Source organism: Triturus cristatus, chromosome 4_2 (genome assembly GCF_964204655.1).
Source record: "Triturus cristatus chromosome 4_2, aTriCri1.1, whole genome shotgun sequence".
NCBI classification, from domain to species: domain Eukaryota; kingdom Metazoa; phylum Chordata; class Amphibia; order Caudata; family Salamandridae; genus Triturus; species Triturus cristatus.
Window position 1 is genome coordinate 132,048,626 of NC_140586.1, and position 18,567 is coordinate 132,067,192.

The 18,567-nt window shown below is 48.2% G+C and overlaps 1 protein-coding gene across 1 annotated transcript in view; it reads left to right on the forward strand.

Annotated features, from left to right (window-relative positions):
* METTL1 (methyltransferase 1, tRNA methylguanosine) overlaps positions 1-18,567 on the forward strand; it is an 82,871-nt gene that overhangs the window by 58,956 nt on the left and 5,348 nt on the right. The window contains exon 4 of the mRNA XM_085600048.1: positions 12,357-12,470. Coding sequence (XP_085456174.1) covers positions 12,357-12,470 — 114 coding nt within the window. The remainder of the gene's footprint in view (positions 1-12,356; positions 12,471-18,567) is intronic.

Genomic DNA, 18,567 nt, shown 5'->3' on the forward strand with positions numbered 1-18,567 from the left:
CAGATGGGCCCCCAACCAGCAGTGTCAGCACTAATCCCAAGCCAATGTCCCACAAAGCTATTCGGCATATCGCCGGACGCGTGGCCCCCGTCAGTTCCTGGGGTGGTGCAAACTCGGCGACCGGGCCGCCGCCTAACATCAAAGCTCAGATTTGCCCACACGATTGAGTTTGCACTCGGACACCGGCGAAAGGTGGCAAGCCTTTATTTTCAGTACGTGATGACAACTGCCTGCTGCTTTTCAATCCAGTCTCTCCCGCAGCATGCCTGACGCGTTTCGGAAAAATTTACTTCCTTCTTCGGAGGCTATGAGTTGTTGCAGGTAAGATATGTGCTCACCGGACCAAGTTCCTTTTCATTCAATGCTGCTTGACACCCCCCCAGATGGGCGGTTTCCATACCAACAGCATGGCATTGTGGTCTACGTGGTCCTGAAATAAATCCATAGATGGACGCACTGATTACTGGGGAAAAGACAGTCCGCGCCCTCAGATGGGCCCCCAACCAGCAGTGTCAGCACTAATCCCAAGCCAATGTCCCACAAAGCTATTCGGCATATCGCCGGACGCGTGGCCCCCGTCAGTTCCTGGGGTGGTGCAAACTCGGCGACCGGGCCGCCGCCTAACATCAAAGCTCAGATTTGCCCACACGATTGAGTTTGCACTCGGACACCGGCGAAAGGTGGCAAGCCTTTATTTTTGGTACGTGATGACAACTGCCTGCTGCTTTTCAATCCAGTCTCTCCCGCAGCATGCCTGACGCGTTTCGGAAAAATGTACTTCCTTCTTCGGAGGCTATGAGTTGTTGCAGGTAAGATATGTGCTCACCGGACCAAGTTCCTTTTCATTCAATGCTGCTTGACACACCCCCAGATGGGCTGGTTCCATACCAACAGCATGGCATTGTGGTCTACGTGGTCCTGAAATAAATCCATAGATGGACGCACTGATTACTGGGGAAAAGACAGTCCGCGCCCTTAGATAGGCCCCCAACCAGCAGTGTCGGCACTAATCCCAAGCCAATGTCCCACAAAGCTATTCGGCATATCGCCGGACGCGTGGCCCCCGTCAGTTCCTGGTGTGGTGCAAACTCGGCGACCGGGCCTCCGCCTAACATCAAAGCTCAGATTTGCCCACACGATTGAGTTTGCACTCGGACACCGGCGAAAGGTGGCAAGCCTTTATTTTCAGTACGTGATGACAACTGCCTGCTGCTTTTCAATCCAGTCTCTCCCGCAGCATGCCTGACGCGTTTCGGAAAAATTTACTTCCTTCTTCGGAGGCTATGAGTTGTTGCAGGTAAGATATGTGCTCACCGGACCAAGTTCCTTTTCATTCAATGCTGCTTGACACACCCCCAGATGGGCGGGTTCCATACCAACAGCATGGCATTGTGGTCTACGTGGTCCTGAAATAAATCCATAGATGGACGCACTGATTACTGGGGAAAAGACAGTCCGTGCCCTCAGATGGGCCCCCAACCAGCAGTGTCAGCACTAATCCCAAGCCAATGTCCCACAAAGCTATTCGGCATATCGCCGGACGCGTGGCCCCCGTCAGTTCCTGGGGTGGTGCAAACTCGGCGACCGGGCCGCCGCCTAACATCAAAGCTCAGATTTGCCCACACGATTGAGTTTGCACTCGGACACCGGCGAAAGGTGGCAAGCCTTTATTTTCAGTATGTGATGACAACTGCCTGGTGCTTTTCAATCCAGTCTCTCCCGCAGCATGCCTGACGCGTTTCGGAAAAATGTACTTCCTTCTTCGGAGGCTATGAGTTGTTGCAGGTAAGATATGTGCTCACCGGACCAAGTTCCTTTTCATTCAATGCTGCTTGACACACCCCCAGATGGGCGGGTTCCATACCAACAGCATGGCATTGTGGTCTACGTGGTCCTGAAATAAATCCATAGATGGACGCACTGATTACTGGGGACAAGACAGTCCGCGCCCTCAGATGGGCCCCCAACCAGCAGTGTCAGCACTAATCCCAAGCCAATGTCCCACAAAGCTATTCGGCATATCGCCGGACGCGTGGCCCCCGTCAGTTCCTGGGGTGGTGCAAACTCGGCGACCGGGCCGCCGCCTAACATCAAAGCTCAGATTTGCCCACACGATTGAGTTTGCACTCGGACACCGGCGAAAGGTGGCAAGCCTTTATTTTCAGTACGTGATGACAACTGCCTGCTGCTTTTCAATCCAGTCTCTCCCGCAGCATGCCTGACGCGTTTCGGAAAAATTTACTTCCTTCTTCGGAGGCTATGAGTTGTTGCAGGTAAGATATGTGCTTACCGGACCAAGTTCCTTTTCATTCAATGCTGCTTGACACACCCCCAGATGGGCGGGTTCCATACCAACAGCATGGCATTGTGGTCTACGTGGTCCTGAAATAAATCCATAGATGGACGCACTGATTACTGGGGAAAAGACAGTCCGCGCCCTCAGATGGGCCCCCAACCAGCAGTGTCAGCACTAATCCCAAGCCAATGTCCCACAAAGCTATTCGGCATATCGCCGGACGCGTGGCCCCCGTCAGTTCCTGGGGTGGTGCAAACTCGGCGACCGGGCCGCCGCCTAACATCAAAGCTCAGATTTGTCCAGGTCTAGAGATCCTTTAGGGGAAACAAAGCCGTCTGTCGGAGGTGTAGAGGCAGGGAGTTCCAGGCCTTGGCCTCGAGGAGGGAGAAGGAGCGCCCTCCTGTTCTGCTTTTCTTAATCCGATGTACCTCTGCGAGGGAGAGCTGGGCCGAGGGGAGAGAGCGCAGAGGAGCATGGAACACGATGCGATGGTTCAGGTTGGCGGGTCTGGTGTTGTGGAGGGCCTTGTGTTTGTGGGTGGGGAGCTTGAAGGTGATTCTCTTCTAGACGGGTAGCCAATGAAGGGTCTGTAGGTGCTGGCTGATGTGGCGTTCTCGACGTTCTGGAGTTTGCGGGTGAGGTTCTTGCTGATCCCGGCATAGAGTGCGTTACCATAGTCGAGTCTGCTACTGATTAGGGCGTGTGTGACGGTTTTCCTGTGTTCGGGAGGATCGACTTGAAGGTCTTGCAGTGAAGGCGTAGGGTGTGGTAGCAGGAGGAGGTGATGGCATTGACCTCGTGGTCCATTTGAGTTCGGAGTCCAAAATTGGTCTGAGGTTGCACACGTTGTCCGTGGTTGTGGGGTGGGGTCGCCTTGGGTGGGGAGCCACCACGTGTCTTTCCAGGCGTCTGGGTGTGGGCCCATGATGAGTATCTCTGTTTTGTCCGTGTTGAGTTGGAGGCAGCTGTTCTTCATCCAACTGGCGACAGCTTCCATTCCGTCTTGAAAGTTGCATTTGGTGGTGTTGGGTTCGTTGGATAGGGAGAGGATTAGCTGGGTGTCGTCTGCGTACGATGTGATGTTGAGTCTGTGTGCTCTGACGATGGATCCTTGTGGGACTCTGCAGGTTGTCGGGTCGGTTCTGAGAGGAATGGGGGGAATCTGACTCATTGCGTTCTGCCAGAGAGGAAAGAGAGAATCCAGTTGAGGGCTTTGTTCTGGATTCCTGCCTCGTCGAGTCTGTGGCTGAAGTTAATGAAGTTCCCTGCTGTGAAGACAGGATCGAGGGTGTGCCCTGCTGAGTGTGTTGGTTCGTGTATGATCTGCTTGAGTCCGATGGTGTGGAGGTGGTCCAGAAAGGTGGCGGAGTTGGGGTCCCGGCAGTTGTGAGGTGGACCCCACCCTGAAACACAGATGCACGCCCACGCACCACACACTCTCTCTCCTCTCTCTCTCTCTCTCTCTCTCTCCCTCTCTCCCTCTCTCCCTCTCTCTCTCTCCCTCTCTCCCTCTCTCCCTCTCTCCCTCTCTCTCACACACACACACACACACACTCACAATCACACTCACACACACACACACACTTACTCTCCCTGTCTCTATCTCTCGCTCTGGCAGGAGTAGGAGCAATGCCAAGGTGAAAACTGCATGGAAGATTCCCACATTCACTGGAAGTGTAAGAAATAAAAGACTTTCAATGTCCATTTGCACAACATTAACACTTAAAGCATTTTCCACGTAGATGAAGATCTGATGCTGTTAATTTCATTTCCATAATTTAGGATATTGCTGAAGTCTGGCCTCCTTCTTTCCCCTCTTATTGATCTGCTAATTAGTAGATTGATTTGAACTATATTAAGTGATAGATCGGATTTAAGAAAGACTAAATGTGATTTGTATTTCTGCTACAAATGTGGATTATATTTGTCAAAATCTGGTTACAAGATCATGACGCATAAATCATACGTATGAAAGAGGTTATCTATGCCAAGATTTTAAATACACAGGAGAGAACTAGAGCATTTTTTCTAGTATATGTTAAATCTAGTTACTTTTGTCGTGTGTATGTGTGTATATATATATATATATATCGGAGAATTCCAACTCCCGCTACTTCCAACCTCCTCACGGCGGCGGCAAAGTAGGAGACTCAGACCCCGCAGAACTTCTGGCAAGATGTTTATTCTTAGATCACAACCCACGCCAGCGGTAAGCTGAATGAGCTGTAGTTTATTACTACATGAGGCATACTAACCAGCCTTTCTTTAGACTACCATTGGGATGAAAAATCAAAATGCTCTTTGCCTTCTTTTGTCTTTTCCCACAAGCAGAAAAGCATGGAAGCTCTTCTCATCATGGAATAGGCTCAGTAACACAACACTGTGATTTCAAAATGCACCCCACTTCCTTCACGCCACACGATGGAAGCCTGCCCGCTCACTAATTCTATCCATTTTTGTTCTGTGTTATGCATCTCTTCCAGTGTACGCCAAGTTTGCAGCTCCTGGCCTGCCCAGGGCCCCACAGCAAGTGAACAGACTCTGTATTTATAATGTTATTGGAGCACAGATCTTTAAAAAAATAAAAAAAACTTAATTATTCCAGATACCCTAGTTTTTTTTTTTTTATTTGATGAGTTTTATATAGCGCTGGCTAGACCAGGAGATATCAGAGCACTTTACATGAGGATACATGTTGTTACAAAGTTACATCAGTTACAAGTTACATCAGTTACAAGTTACATCTGTTGCTAGAAACATTTAAATAGCATAGAAGACTAAATAAATGGTGCGTAGAAGGGTAAGGGGGGTAAGGTAAAAGGGTAGGAGGGAGTTAGGCGGAGAGACGAAGGAAGGTCTGCCTAAAGGCCAGCTGGGTAGGTGACGGCCTAGGGGGAAGTCCACAGCCCATCTCCTCTATAGCTATCAAGGTAGCTCCACTGGGCATCGGCCAAAATGCTAGGTCTCAACGGTCGGTGGCAAGTTCTCAGATTTTATGTCCTAATGGGTCAGCCGGATGGTGTTGGCGGGTGGGGTATATGCGCGAGGTCTGGTGGATGTCCAATCTAGGGACTGTCACATTCATACCTTCTGTGCTGCAAGGCTAAAGCCCCTGCCACTCATCTCTCCTGCTGACCTGAAACTGAAGTCTCCCCCCCTCGGGATACGGCCTCATCGACTTGCTGGGCTTGAATTAATACTGCATCCGGCGCCATCTTAGGGTCAGGCAGGCTTGGGCGCTCCATACAGCCTTTTCTGCAGTGGAAAGCCAGCTTCCAAAGGGGTTAAACCACCCCTAGCCCTGCTGGTGTATACTCGATGAGCCAGACCATGGAGCCCAGTGTGGTTCGAGGGGCTTCTCTTTTAGCTGCAATCTGGTGGAGCGAGATGGGGGGGGGGAGAAGAATCGAGAGTGAGGAATTGTAGGTAGGAGCCAGGCTGTTTAGGCCATTTGTGTGGTGGCCATTTCGAGGTCGGGCATCCGGGTATAATGAGATCCCTCATCCTCTGCACCCAGATGCTTCCAAAAGCCAGGGTAAACTGCTTAGCAGGCCTCTGGTAGCCTACATATTCAACTAGCCCCGCCGGCACCTGCATTTGCGGAGATCTTTCGTGGCTCGCACGGCTGCCATGCTGGAGTCAGGCATCAGCCTCCACGAGTGTATTCCTGCCTGCTCACTGCACCGGAGGGGAATCTCCAGGCAGCTGGTCGCGTGGAATGTGGCCCAGGCGGTCAAGATTCGTGCCTTAAATGGGTGGCACTTGCTGTTATGTTTTGATGTGGGAGTGGGGGGAGGACGGCCCATAACCCGCCCGTCCGCCCCGCCGAGCTTATTCTGCTGTGCGCTCCGGTGATGTCCCGGGGCCGCAGGCGCCTACCACTTGCCTGTGGTGCCCGAGGGCAATCAGCGCTTCGCGGCCCCTCTGGTGTTCAGGAGCTGTTCCGCTCCAGTCCGATTTCTCCGACCGCCATTTTGTCCCGGCGGCTAGTCGGCAAAGGGAATATCGTTGTTCAACGTCCGTGCCTCCCTACAGCTATACAGAGATCCGTGGGTGTCCCCCGGCTGTCAGCTTTCCGAATCCGGGGTCTCAGAAGGACTGGACCCCCGGGATCTGCCAGAGCAATGCGGAGCGGCAGAGCTCCGAGATTCCGCTCCTATTCTGGCACCATCTTGCCGATGCTAAATGGCTAGTGGTTGGGCGCATGCCTTTGACAGAACTCTGCATATATATGTGGGGTGAATGAAAACAAAGGCCTAGCACCCCGTCTATTCATTCCCCTCTGTGGTTGGTGCAGACGTTTTTCTTTCCATATTCAAACCACGTTGAAACACAGTTTACTGTATGTTACACTTGGATTACATGAAGATCCCAGTGCAGAATGATTATTGCTGAGTCAATGAGTTGCAGAGCAAGCCTTCGTTTGCTTCCAAAACTCTGTTGCAGCGTATTGTATTCTGTTTTTATTGCCAATAACTGTTTTTACAAGTGGAACTGAAAATGAAGTCCATCTGAAGTGCATTATGGAATCAAATGTTTCTTTGAATGACATGGATTATTGTCACACTCATTGCGTACTTCTGATTTGTTGGTTTCACTTCCTCGTCTTCTGTTTGTCCCTCCCATGGAACATAGCTTCTTTACCATGCTTTTGGTCTGCTAACTTGTATCCCTCTGCTGCTGTTTTTTTAGGTAACTTTTCTATTTGGTTAAGCACTCCATGACAATGTATGTGTTTTTCAGCTTTTTTGAGTGATTTTCCTCCCCGCCTCACTCTGTTTCTCTCTCTCTCTCTCTCTCCTCTTCCCCCACTCTGTGTCGCTCTCACCATCATGTGCTGCATTTTCCTCCCCTCACCCAGCTTTATTTTTATGTTATCCCCCATACCTGCTCCCTTCCTCTGCTCCTCCACTGTCACCCCCACCGCCGCAGTATTGTGGTTTTAAAAAAAAATTATTTACGATTTTAATTTTTGGGGAGGGCAAGGCAGCAAATTGCTGCCGGGCACTCCAACTTAAAGAAAAGCTCTTTCACGCTACTTCAACGTAATATTTTACTATTTAGTGCTCCATCTCAGATCAGTAAATAAAAAAATGGCGCCCACGTCATTCGGTAGGAGTGTGCGGGTGTGGTGACGCTTGTGTGCTCTTATATTATGACTAGGGCTCCTGGTTTTATGGTATTTATTTTGTTGACATTTACATCTGTATTTAGCCATATTTTTTGTTCACTTTTTCTGCATTTATCAATTTTTATTTTGTTTATTATATTAATTAGGCTGCAGTGGGTATTTTTCCACATTATTTAACCTATAAATTTATAGTCACAATTGAATGTCTAAAATTGTCCAGCAGTAAACTGTGCAATAGAGTTATCTGAAAACACTTGCATTGTAGAATAGTATAAATAACTGTGGATCTTCACATAATTAAATTTAATTAGTAAATCTATTGTCTTTTTTTTCATCTCCTCTACTGCTCTATCTGAACACTTCCTGATCTGGCACTCCTGATTGACAGTAGTGAAAATCATCCAAAGACGGCTTATTTTCCGTATTTTTGTGTAATTAAAAATAAATATAGACAGGAAAATAAATAGGTTTCTGTCTGTATTTTTCTGTAAAAATGGAAGACTGGGAGCCCTAATTATGACGCATGCACACATACAAAATGACGCAGCTCGGTCATTACACTTTTTTAGGTCTCACCTGACCCAGCGCATGCGCTGGTCTGGCGAGACTTATTGAGAGGGCTCCAAAAAGTGCTCCCAGGCCAGCCTAGAGCTACAGTGCATGTGCGCGGGCGCGCGGGCCGTGGTTTACCGCGATTTACTTTCACTTTCGCGACCGCACGGCTGCTTTGATGTTTGATCGCGATTACTTTCACTTTCGCGGCCGCTTGGCATAGCCAATAGGTCTCGCTTTTGGGACCTTATAAGTATTTAGTTATGCAACTGTTGCATGGCTAAACACTTATAAGGTCCCAGAGGCGACCTATTGGCTATGCCTATGCTTGTTTTTTCTTTTAGCCATGCTACATACCATCACCAAAAGACATTCTCAAAGCAAACCTGCCCCCTAAGGCATGACCCATTGACTTTGCTAATGCTGGTTAGTTACCCCTCAATGCTTGTTTTAATGACCTTGCTTGCCCCTCCGTTCATGAATTTCATTCCATGATGGCTTCCCTCACTCTGTCCTTAACTGTGTTCTCTCCATCGCTTGTCTAAATGCCTGTGCTTGGAACTGCCTCTCCCATTTGCTGTCAATGACTGTGTGTTTATTGCTCGTCTCTGAGACTCTGCATGCTTCCCCTTCAAGATGTCATAGTTGGACTTCCACTGCCCGCTTGTTGCTGTGGGCCATTTGCAGGTCCATGTCTTCCCTTGCCACGGGTAATGGTTTCCTGTCAGTATCGCTGCCCCCCTCAGTCACCGATTTTCATTAATACCGGCAATAATGAAAATAACAGACCTTTTGGTTTTGCAGGGCTTGCTTTCTTTGGAAACATGGCGTGAATTTCTACTTAAAATAAATATAAATGATGAGTACATGTAAATATTACATGTAAAACTACATTACAAGGCCAGGGACTAGATCAAAAGTATCTAGGCTGCCTTTGGCAGTGCCTCGCCTTATCAGTCCCCCCTGCACAGCTCTTCTTCGCGCGGGCAGACGTTGGACATGTTTTATCATTCTATCATTTCATGTAAGCGCACTGTGTGGGAACCGCAAGGGATGAAAATTGGACCTACCGGAATACTTGTCCAGGGGCCTGTTTTCAATCATTTCACAGAGCTAATTAAACGAGAAATGCTGATTTCTGCAGAAAGGCGCACAGCCAGGCCGTGTCCCGTCGGCGCTCTTTGATCTGGCTTCCCAGCGTGTCCTGGGGCAGAGATCTGATTGCATCAGGGAGTCTGCCAGGGCAGGGGTAGACTCGCTGTCATGTATGCCAATTAAAAAGTGTTGTATTTTTTTTTTTTTAACCTGCGGCAGTATCGACTTTTCCTCTCTGAACACCAATTTGCTTTACGTTCTTCTTTAGCCTTTTTCTCTGCCCCCTTTTACTAGCATCCCAAAAGAAATAAGGTCAGGCCAGCTCCAGCCCAATGTAAATATTTAATCTATGGACATTTTATTTGTAATGTATTGCTACCGTCCCGTTAGTCATCCATCCTCGGCATCTCTATACTTGACTATTAAGGCTGTCCACTAAGGGTTTTTCCTTGGAGCGCTGTAGCTATGGACAGCATTTCTCTTCAGAATTCTCTAGCTTCTGGTAACCAATTGTATTCCTGTTGAGCCTGTAGGCTGGGACTGCCCTCTGCGGAGGTAGTTGGCAGTTTACTGGGCGAGCCTTGAGCTGACAATGGTCTTAGGCCACCTGCCGCCTCACCTAGTCAGTTGGCCGCCTCCGGGCGTGGGTGAAGCGGTGGATCACCTTGAATGAATGAGGCGTAGAAAGGTTTCTTTAAACTGAATTTGCTTTATTGAAGTAAAGGTGCCCACATACCTGGTGATCCTCTCTCCATCAGTTCCCAACTCCAACTGGCGTAGTTGGAGTTGGCACCCATAAAAGACAGAATGGTGAGATACCAGTTGTGCTATGTGGAGTGATAGCATAAGCCCAAACTTTTTTTCTTAGAAATTCCTCCACTGGTAAGTTATTCACTATAGCTGTTTGAACACCCTCTTTAAAAAATCTGTTCATTCTCTCAACTAAACCATTGGAGCTTTGAGAATATAGTACCACTTGTAAGTGTTGTACATGTTGTTTTGCTAAGAAATCTCTTGTTTGTGTTTACGTAACGTGAGTTGCATTATCTGTTATTAATACTCTAGGGGGGCCCTCTACATCAAAAGTTCTCTGCCGGAATTTCACAACATTTGAAGTGGTGGGTGTTGGGACAAAGTCAAAATATACCCACTTTAAAAAGTAGTCAATCAAAACAATGAGGTATTTTTGATTTACCAGTAAGATGTCAAATGGGCCAGCAAAATCCATGGCCACTTTGGACCACATGTCTTCTGGCAATGGAACTGGGTGTAAAGGTGTAAGATGAGTTGTCCAATGTTTGTCAGAGAGAAGACTTGTGGGGCACATAGATACCCAATTGGCAAATTGAGAGTGTAAGGATGGCCACCCAAAAAATTGTTTCATGTTTTTACATGTTGCACCTACACCCAAATGACCAGAATGTGCTGCTATAATGATATCCTCCATTATAGGAGAGGGAGGAATGCATGCATCATTCCTTAAAACCACTCCATCGACCACTGAAAGTTCCTCCTGAGTTTGTGCACATGGTTTTAGTGAGGTTACCAACGATCTTTCTTTTGGCCAACTTTAACTACAAATTCTTTGACCAACTTTAGTGTTTCATCCTTATCGAGTGCCTCCATCCACTGAGGTCTAGACACAGTGCGAGTAGCCGACAACAGTACCTCCTCAAGGTCGGCCGCTACACATTCTACATTGTTCTTAACATCATCAGGCTCCACATCCGTCAAAGGTAGCCTCGACAGGCAATCTGCTCTGACGTTTCTTACCACCAGGAACATGCCTGATTGAAAACTTGTACTCTTGCAGGTAAGACAACAACCTGACTAGTCTGACGGAAGCCTTGCCTGAGCCATTGCAATTAAGCATGTGGAGCAATAGTTTGTGGTCAGTCAAAAGTGTGAAATGGGTGCCCCAGTGGAAACTCTTGAACTTTTCTATTGCCCAGGAGCATGCAAACGTCTCTCTTTCAATTTTGCTGTAGACTTTCTCGGATTGTAATAGAAGACGCGAGGCAAAGGCAATGGTGCACTCCTCATCATGTACCGTTTGTGATAGTACTGCACCAAGACCTATTTGCCTGGCGTCGACCATTAACATACACTCACAACCAGACTTATGAGAAAGTAATGCTGGGGCTTGTACAATTATCTTTTTTATATCACCAAAAGCCTGAGCAGCAGGAGTATCACAGATACATTTCTCAACTTTCCTCAACATTCTGCATAGAGGTTCTACTACAAAGGCATACTTTTGAATGAAACGAGAATAGTACTCCGACATCCCCACTACAGTGGGTGAATGACTTCACTACTGACGTGGACCACAGAGAAGCTTTTGAACGCCTCTGTCTGTGTACTCTCCTCTCAAGTCCCATTAATTTATGGCAGGAGTCTGAACAGCGTTGATGAAGCCATTTTTCCAGATGAAGTGCTCTCATCCTTTGCTTAAATTAGTCACCTTTTATCCATGTAGCTAGCATTCCATCCCTTTTGTATGGATAAAACAAAGTCAGCGAATAAAAAGAAGGAATGAGAGAGATTTTGGTCTAGCACGACGAGGAGAATAAACCAGAGATGCCTCATTGGTGGGCGAGGGACTGTGCTTCCTCTAAAGATTGACTTTGCTTACGTGAATTGGTCCGGTGACCACTATGGAACTCATTTGTGGACATGGAGGATGCAAATACTAACTGCCACCATATCATCCGTAAAGGTGGGTGATGTGGGGGCCACTGTCAACATTTCAGCCTTCCGAGAGGTTTCTAGACTATTATAGGAGGCACATAGTCGGTCTTTTGGCTGCATGATACGAAAAATGCAGAGAAAGCTAGGACCTATTTTCCGTTTTTTCTTCCTTCCGATCTGAGTATAGGTGGGCCAGCTGTCTATATGCAGTCTCGTTTAGATTAAGTCAGTACCAGTTATTCTTGTGGCCTTCTAAGATGAAAATGACAAGAATATGCTGTGAGCCAGTAGAAAGATGCCCTGCAACCCTGCTGTTTTTGGGGGGAAACCAAAGGTGCAGTTTATTCCTCCTCAGGATGATTGCTAACAATTGCCAGATGGAGGAAGTGCCAGGCGGTCCTCAGATTTTCATCTTTTCCATTTTGGTGAAGTGAAGTTCAGCCATTTTGCACTTGAATAAAAGCCCTATCCAATTACTTCCACAAAGCTTTTAAGTAGGAATATAGGATTAGCAGGTTGATTGCTGCCTATAAACAGAGATAAAAACATATTTTTAGTTTACCTGAAAAACTCTTGTTTCTTCCTTTCCAGCTTAGCAAGATGTTCTTCTTGTTCCCTGACCCACATTTCAAGAAGACGAAGCACAAGTGGCGAATCATCAGCCCCACCCTGCTAGCAGAGTACGGCTACGTGTTGCGCCCTGGGGTAAGTACAAGAGACTCACTAAGGGCCATTGGTGCCCTGGCATTTGGGTGCTTGAAACACCGGTACTGTAATGTGTTGTGGTTCTGTTAGGCTGAGTTGAGGGGACGCGTTTACTGAACTAGCTCATACTGTACCCATTCGATCAACAAGTGGAGCGTTTGCAGCAGTGCAGCTCACTTCAAGAGCCATCAGACCTACTTAGTATCTACAGAGGGTAAAGATATTGCTACACTTAGTAACAGTTTTCCCGGGTTCTGGCACAGGGAAATCGTGCTGGTCAATCCAGGTAGGACAGATAATTTTGACACCAAGGGGCATTGTCGTATGAGGGCCTTTACTGGGGACTGTTGCCAGTAGTGCAATATTAGACTGCAGAGCCTGATTCCAAAATGCATGGCTTGCACTCCTCACCTCTGCAATCCAGAGACTGAAGGAATTCAGAAGAGTTTGAGTGTGAGGGAATGCATTGCTGGGTTCAGAAAGGATCTGTGCAGTGGGTTTATCAGTGCCTCTTGATATGACAGCAGCATTCTTTGTAGAAAGGCGCCGTCTATCTTAAGTAGTTATAGTCTTTGATCTAGAACTGGTATCTTTAGCAATGGGATAGGTTGGTTGTTAAAATGAGAAGATATCACTTTCAGGCTTTATATCTAGTTTTGTCTGGTGGTCTAGTAAAGACCGCTGACTTTAAATGACCGCTCCTTACATTTTGTCTTTGGTTTCACCATTTTGTGGATTTGTGCCTGAATTTACTATTCTCTTAGATCCCTGAAGCCTTTTTTAAAACGAATATTAATTTTGGAGCAGATGCTATTTTTCGAGCTTTCTAATGGATCAATGCAGTGGCATGGTGGTGGATAGGAGGCAACAAGTGCTGTTATTAGTTCTTAAATAGTGTTATTTGCTGGCTGAACATGTCCTATTTGCAGGTTGTGTCCACTATTCCGAACTGACATCCTGGCCTTTGTGATCACATATTTTCAGTCTGGTCTGTCCTGTGCTGTGCAGTGCCTCCTGTTCTGCTTTTGAGGAAACTATTTCTAGACAGCAGCTGTATAAGATATCAGACAACTGCTTGGACACTGAGGTGTGTTTGCTGCTGAATGCATGTTGTAGCTCTTTTTTTTGCAATGTGGCCAGCTACCTACATTTTCAGTCCGGCAGAAGACTCCTTGCTTCTCTTAGCTTAGGTGATGGTTGCCCTGAGCTGCACATGTTTCATTTGGAAGAAGTTGCTCTCCCACTTCTTTTTCCTATAAAGACAATCCAGTCTTCTCAACAGACTGCGTTTGTACAGCGTACATCTACTTTTCAGGCTTTCGGATGTACTTCACGCTCCCATGTAGCACCTCCTTGTAGCTTTCATCTCCATGGATAGTAGTTGGTGTGTCTTTGCTCACCCCAGAGAGAGACAGGACAGCCCTCTTTCCATATCCAGTGTAGCCTCCTCGTAGTGCACAGGAGGCACTGTTTCCGCAGTTCGTGTGAACTTCCTTTTCCTGCTGCTATACTTAATCTCCTTGCGTGGTGGTCCCTTTCCCAGCCGATGATCACCTCTCTTAATCACTGGCGGGCCTCACTTGGCATTACGCAGTACGTCTAGATAAAACCGTAGCTACTTCTCTTGCTGTTCCTCAAATATAAAGTAACATATCTTGTAAATGGTATCCACAATCACAATGCTCTGACATAATATATTAATTCCGAAATGGAGAGTTATCCATTTGTGCATCAATCAACTAGGATATGAGATTACTTGACATAATGCACAAGGTATGTCTATAGATACCCAACTTTACAAGGATTAGTTTGCCCTCGGGAGGCTGCAATCGTATGCCACGTGGGTGGGCTAATCCTCACCTCCATGACCTTAATAGAATGAAACTTTTCGTTACAATAGCTAGGACATTTTTCATTATATGTCAGGACTGGAGGCTAGGATTATGCTGGTTTAAAACTTTTTAGTAACCAGCAAAGCCATGCTCCGAACTGGTTTAAAGTAGAACCTTTTGAAGGTAGAGTCTGAAGACCAGTCTGCAGCATTAAGGAAAGATTTCAGGCGGGCACCAAGAGAGAACGCCTTCGAAGCCATGGCCCTCAAACTGAGTTAGCTCTGAATATGCTAGTATCAATTCCAGCTTCACGCATAGCACACCAAACATATCTTGTGATGGTAGGGGAGGAGGCCTCTTTATAAGGTTTCCTGAGAGCGATCTACAATTGTCTCTCACCATGGGTGCGGATGTTCGCCATCATATTCTCATAGTGTTTTATGTATCTCACTCACACAATTTTGGGGAATCTGGAACAGAAGAGTTAGACACCACCTGAGAATTACATTTCGTGTAGAACGAGAGATCTGGAAAGTAACCCCATCGGGGGTAAATAGTCAACCCGAAATGGCCAGTGCTCTGACGTCTGATACTCTTCGACCTGAGATTAGGCATAGTAGACAAGCCAATTTTGCTGATAATTCCTTCCTAGACAGATCTTTATTGGCATGCCATGACAAGAAAAGGTTAAAGACCTTATTGACGCCACGCCCTGGGAGGCCAAAGTATCAAGGAAATTCAGGATAAGCTCAGCGTCTGCCCCCACTGGATACAGATGTCTTTGGTGACATCAGCCGAACCATAGAGCCCATGCTGATCTGTATCGCTTAATGGTGCTGTTGGCCCAGTCCTTCGAGAGGAGGTACGCAGCTTGTCTCGAAAGACCTGGGACTTTCTAGTATTCTATGTAAACCTCCATGCCATAAGAGGTAGAGACCCGTCCAGTACCAATCGATGGAGATTCCCCACTGGATCTCAGAGAAGGTCTGGAAATAGGGGTAGAGGGATTGGAAAATCCCAAGAAAGTTCCAGAAGAACGGGTTATCAGACTTGCAATCTCTAAATCGGGGTCACCCACAACAAGTCCCCCTACTGTCTCCTTACTTGGGCCGAAAGGCACGTTAACATCACGACTGGGGCAAAGGCATATCCCCGTTCCGGATGCCAGTCCTGGAGGAAAGCGGCAGTTGCTGTTACCTCGGGGTCCGGCCGCCAACTGAAGTACCTGGTAAGTTGATGGTCCAGACATGACGCAAAGAGGTCCACCGAGAAGGGGCCCACTTGGTCAGAAAAGCTTGGAAGACCGACGGGTGTAGCTGGCAAATACTTGTGTCTTTCAGGTGTCGAGAGTGCCTATCGGCCACCTGGTTGTATCACCCTGGGAGTTGTTCCACAGTGACCAAGACCTGATTCACGAGACAGTAGTCAAAAAAGCTCCTGGCCAGGTCGGATAGGGTCTTGGAGTGAGTGGCCCTAGATGATTGATGTAGTGTACTGCTGCTTCATTGTCCACCTTGAGCAAGACACAGCACTTCGCCTGGTCTTTTGTCCAACATTTGACCGCAAACGAGCCTGCCAGGAATTCTAGGCAGTTGATGTGCATGGATTTTTCTGGAAAGGACCATTGTCTTCCGGAGAAGTCCCCACATCTTGCACCCTATCCAATACCGCCGACGTCAGATTCTATGACTAGGTCCGGGAGAGAGCCGAATATCGCTCGGCCATTCCACTCCTCCATGTGGGCCAGCCACCACTGTATTTCCTCCTGGGCTTTCTCCGTTAGCAGGACCATCTGAGAATATGTGAGTCCTTTCCGTAGGTGGAAAGCTTTGAGGCGTTGCAGGGCACGGTATTGGAGGGGCCCTGGAAAGATTATTAGGATCAAGGATGACAGAAGTCTCACCACTTGAAATTTGGTGCATGGATGTAGAGGGTTTGACTGCTAAGCGGCATAACTAGTTTTTGATCTTGTTGATTTTCCTTGAAGGAAGACTGAGGGTGGCTCGTACTGAGTCTACCACAAACCAGAGGAACACCAGAGATTCAGTGGGAATCCTGCTCAGCATCTTTTCATGGATGATGAAGCTGAGGGATTCAAGGAAAGAGACGGCCATCTGGAGAGGTCGCAAGAGGCTTTGGGGGCATTGGTCCATTAAGGGAATGTTGTCTAGGTAGACTATGAGGCGGACGCCCTGGGCCCTGAGGAGCTCCTACCCTGGGCGCTTCACTTTAGTGAAACACCACGGTGCAGTAGACCGGCCGAATGGGAGCGTGCAGAACTCGAATATTTGTTCCCGCCATTGAAATTGGAGGAATCAGCAGTGAGGAGGAAAGATCATGGTGGTAGGCGTCCTTTCAGTTCGAGACACGCCACCCAATTTTTTGGTTAAAGGAGGTCCCTCAAGAGGTGAATGCCCTCCATCTTGAAGTGACGGTAAACCAGCCACTCATTGAACTCCTTCCAATTGATGGCTGACCTTTGGCCGCTGTCCCTTTTGTCCACCACAAAAAGATTGCTGAGTAAAATTTCAGTGTGGGTTGTGGTTTGGGCAATCCCCCCTTTGTGGAAAAGGTCCGACACTTCTGAGTCCGCCAATGTGGCGTTTTGTAGCTGAGAAGACCAGCGGGATAGGGGGCTTTCTTTGGATATGTGAGCCGTAGAATTCTATGTTTAAAACGTGAATGGTTATTAGCACCCACGCGTTTGAGGTATTAACTTTCCAGTTGTGAGAAAACTCTCTCCCCCTCCCAGGCGTTGATGAGAAAAAGGAAGAACACTCACTTTGAGTGGTGCCTTGAGCGCTGCCGCTTCTGGTGCCTCTTCTGCCCCGTGTCGGCAGTAGCTCCGTGTAGGATAGAAATTCCCAAACTTGGAGGCGTATTGGTATTGTTCCCATTTATGACTGTAGCCTCTGCCGGGGGCTGAAGGTTGCGAGCGGCTGGCCGTGCGCCACCCTGCCTTGGCAGCTACTGCAAAAACCCAGGGTGTGAAGATGCGTTTTATAGATGCCTGTGTCTTATCCAAGGAATTGAAGGTCTGAACGAACTTGCCCAGTTCCCTGATCAATGGGTCACCAAGTAACCCCCTTGGGCGATGGGGCCTGCGTCTGACGTGGTGAGGTCACCCGATTTAGGGTCAGTCTTGATGAGTGAATGGCACCTCCCAGTTGAGATGGCACAATTCGCGTTCCCCAAAAAGATAAGGGCACTCTGGGCCCATCTAGACAGTACCTCCGGTGAGATGAGGGTACCCGACACATTGGCCTTCTCAGCCATGTCCAGGATGCGTGCTAGTGGACCTGCTATGTCCAGAAGCTTGTCCTGGCAGGCCCGCCAGGATCTGTCAATCCCTTTTTTGGGATCACGCATAAATTTGCATAGGAAGGTGGCCATGCGTTCGTCTATCTCCGGGGTTAGCGCCGCCTTATCGCCCACAGATGAGCAGGAGGATTCTGCTCGGAGGCTGTTTCTTACCTCCTTATCTAAAGGCTTGCACAGCCGTCCCGTGACATGAGTTGCAAACTTGTCCACCGGGACCCACTCTGCAGAGCATGAGAGGAGCAGTTGCTCTGGGTCCAGCATGCCTGAGGTCACCTGAGGGGCATCACTGGCAGGGGCATCGGGATGGGATGGTTGGGGTGAGGGGTGCCATGGGCGAGACCCCGTCTCTGGCTGTGCGTCGGAGTCCAAAGGTCTGTGTCCTGTTGGGGAGAGGCTGGGCTGGTAAAGGGGTGGTATCCACTGCTAGCAGAGGCCCCAAAGGACCAGGCACTGGTCGGTCCGATTCCCAGAGGGTGAGCGTGGTCTATGAAGGCCCTTTTCAGACGTTCTTAGGCATCTATGTCGACGCCGGGGTTGGGGGTCCCTTTTGTGCTTGCGGGTCGGTGCAAGCAAGGCAGATGTCCCCGGAGGTAGAAGGGGCATGAGCCCCAGAACGTATACTCTCCCGGAATGGGTGTTTAAAGCAGCACTCTGACGCCACTCATCCTGAGTAAGTACTTACTGGGGTTACCAGTATCAATAATAGAGTACTGGGGTCACCAGGTAGGTACAGAGGGAATTTGCAGCAGGTGGGAATTTCCCAGCCAATAATGGAACAGCCCCAGGGGTAATGACAGCATAAAGAGCTCTGCAGGACACCGCTGCACTGGTAGCAGTACAAGGAGGTTAATGTTACACCTGGGTCGGTGTCAGAAGCGCTATGAGCAGGTACCTGAACAGACCCTGACATAGGTTGTAATGCTCCCAGTCAGCCGTGCTGTCAC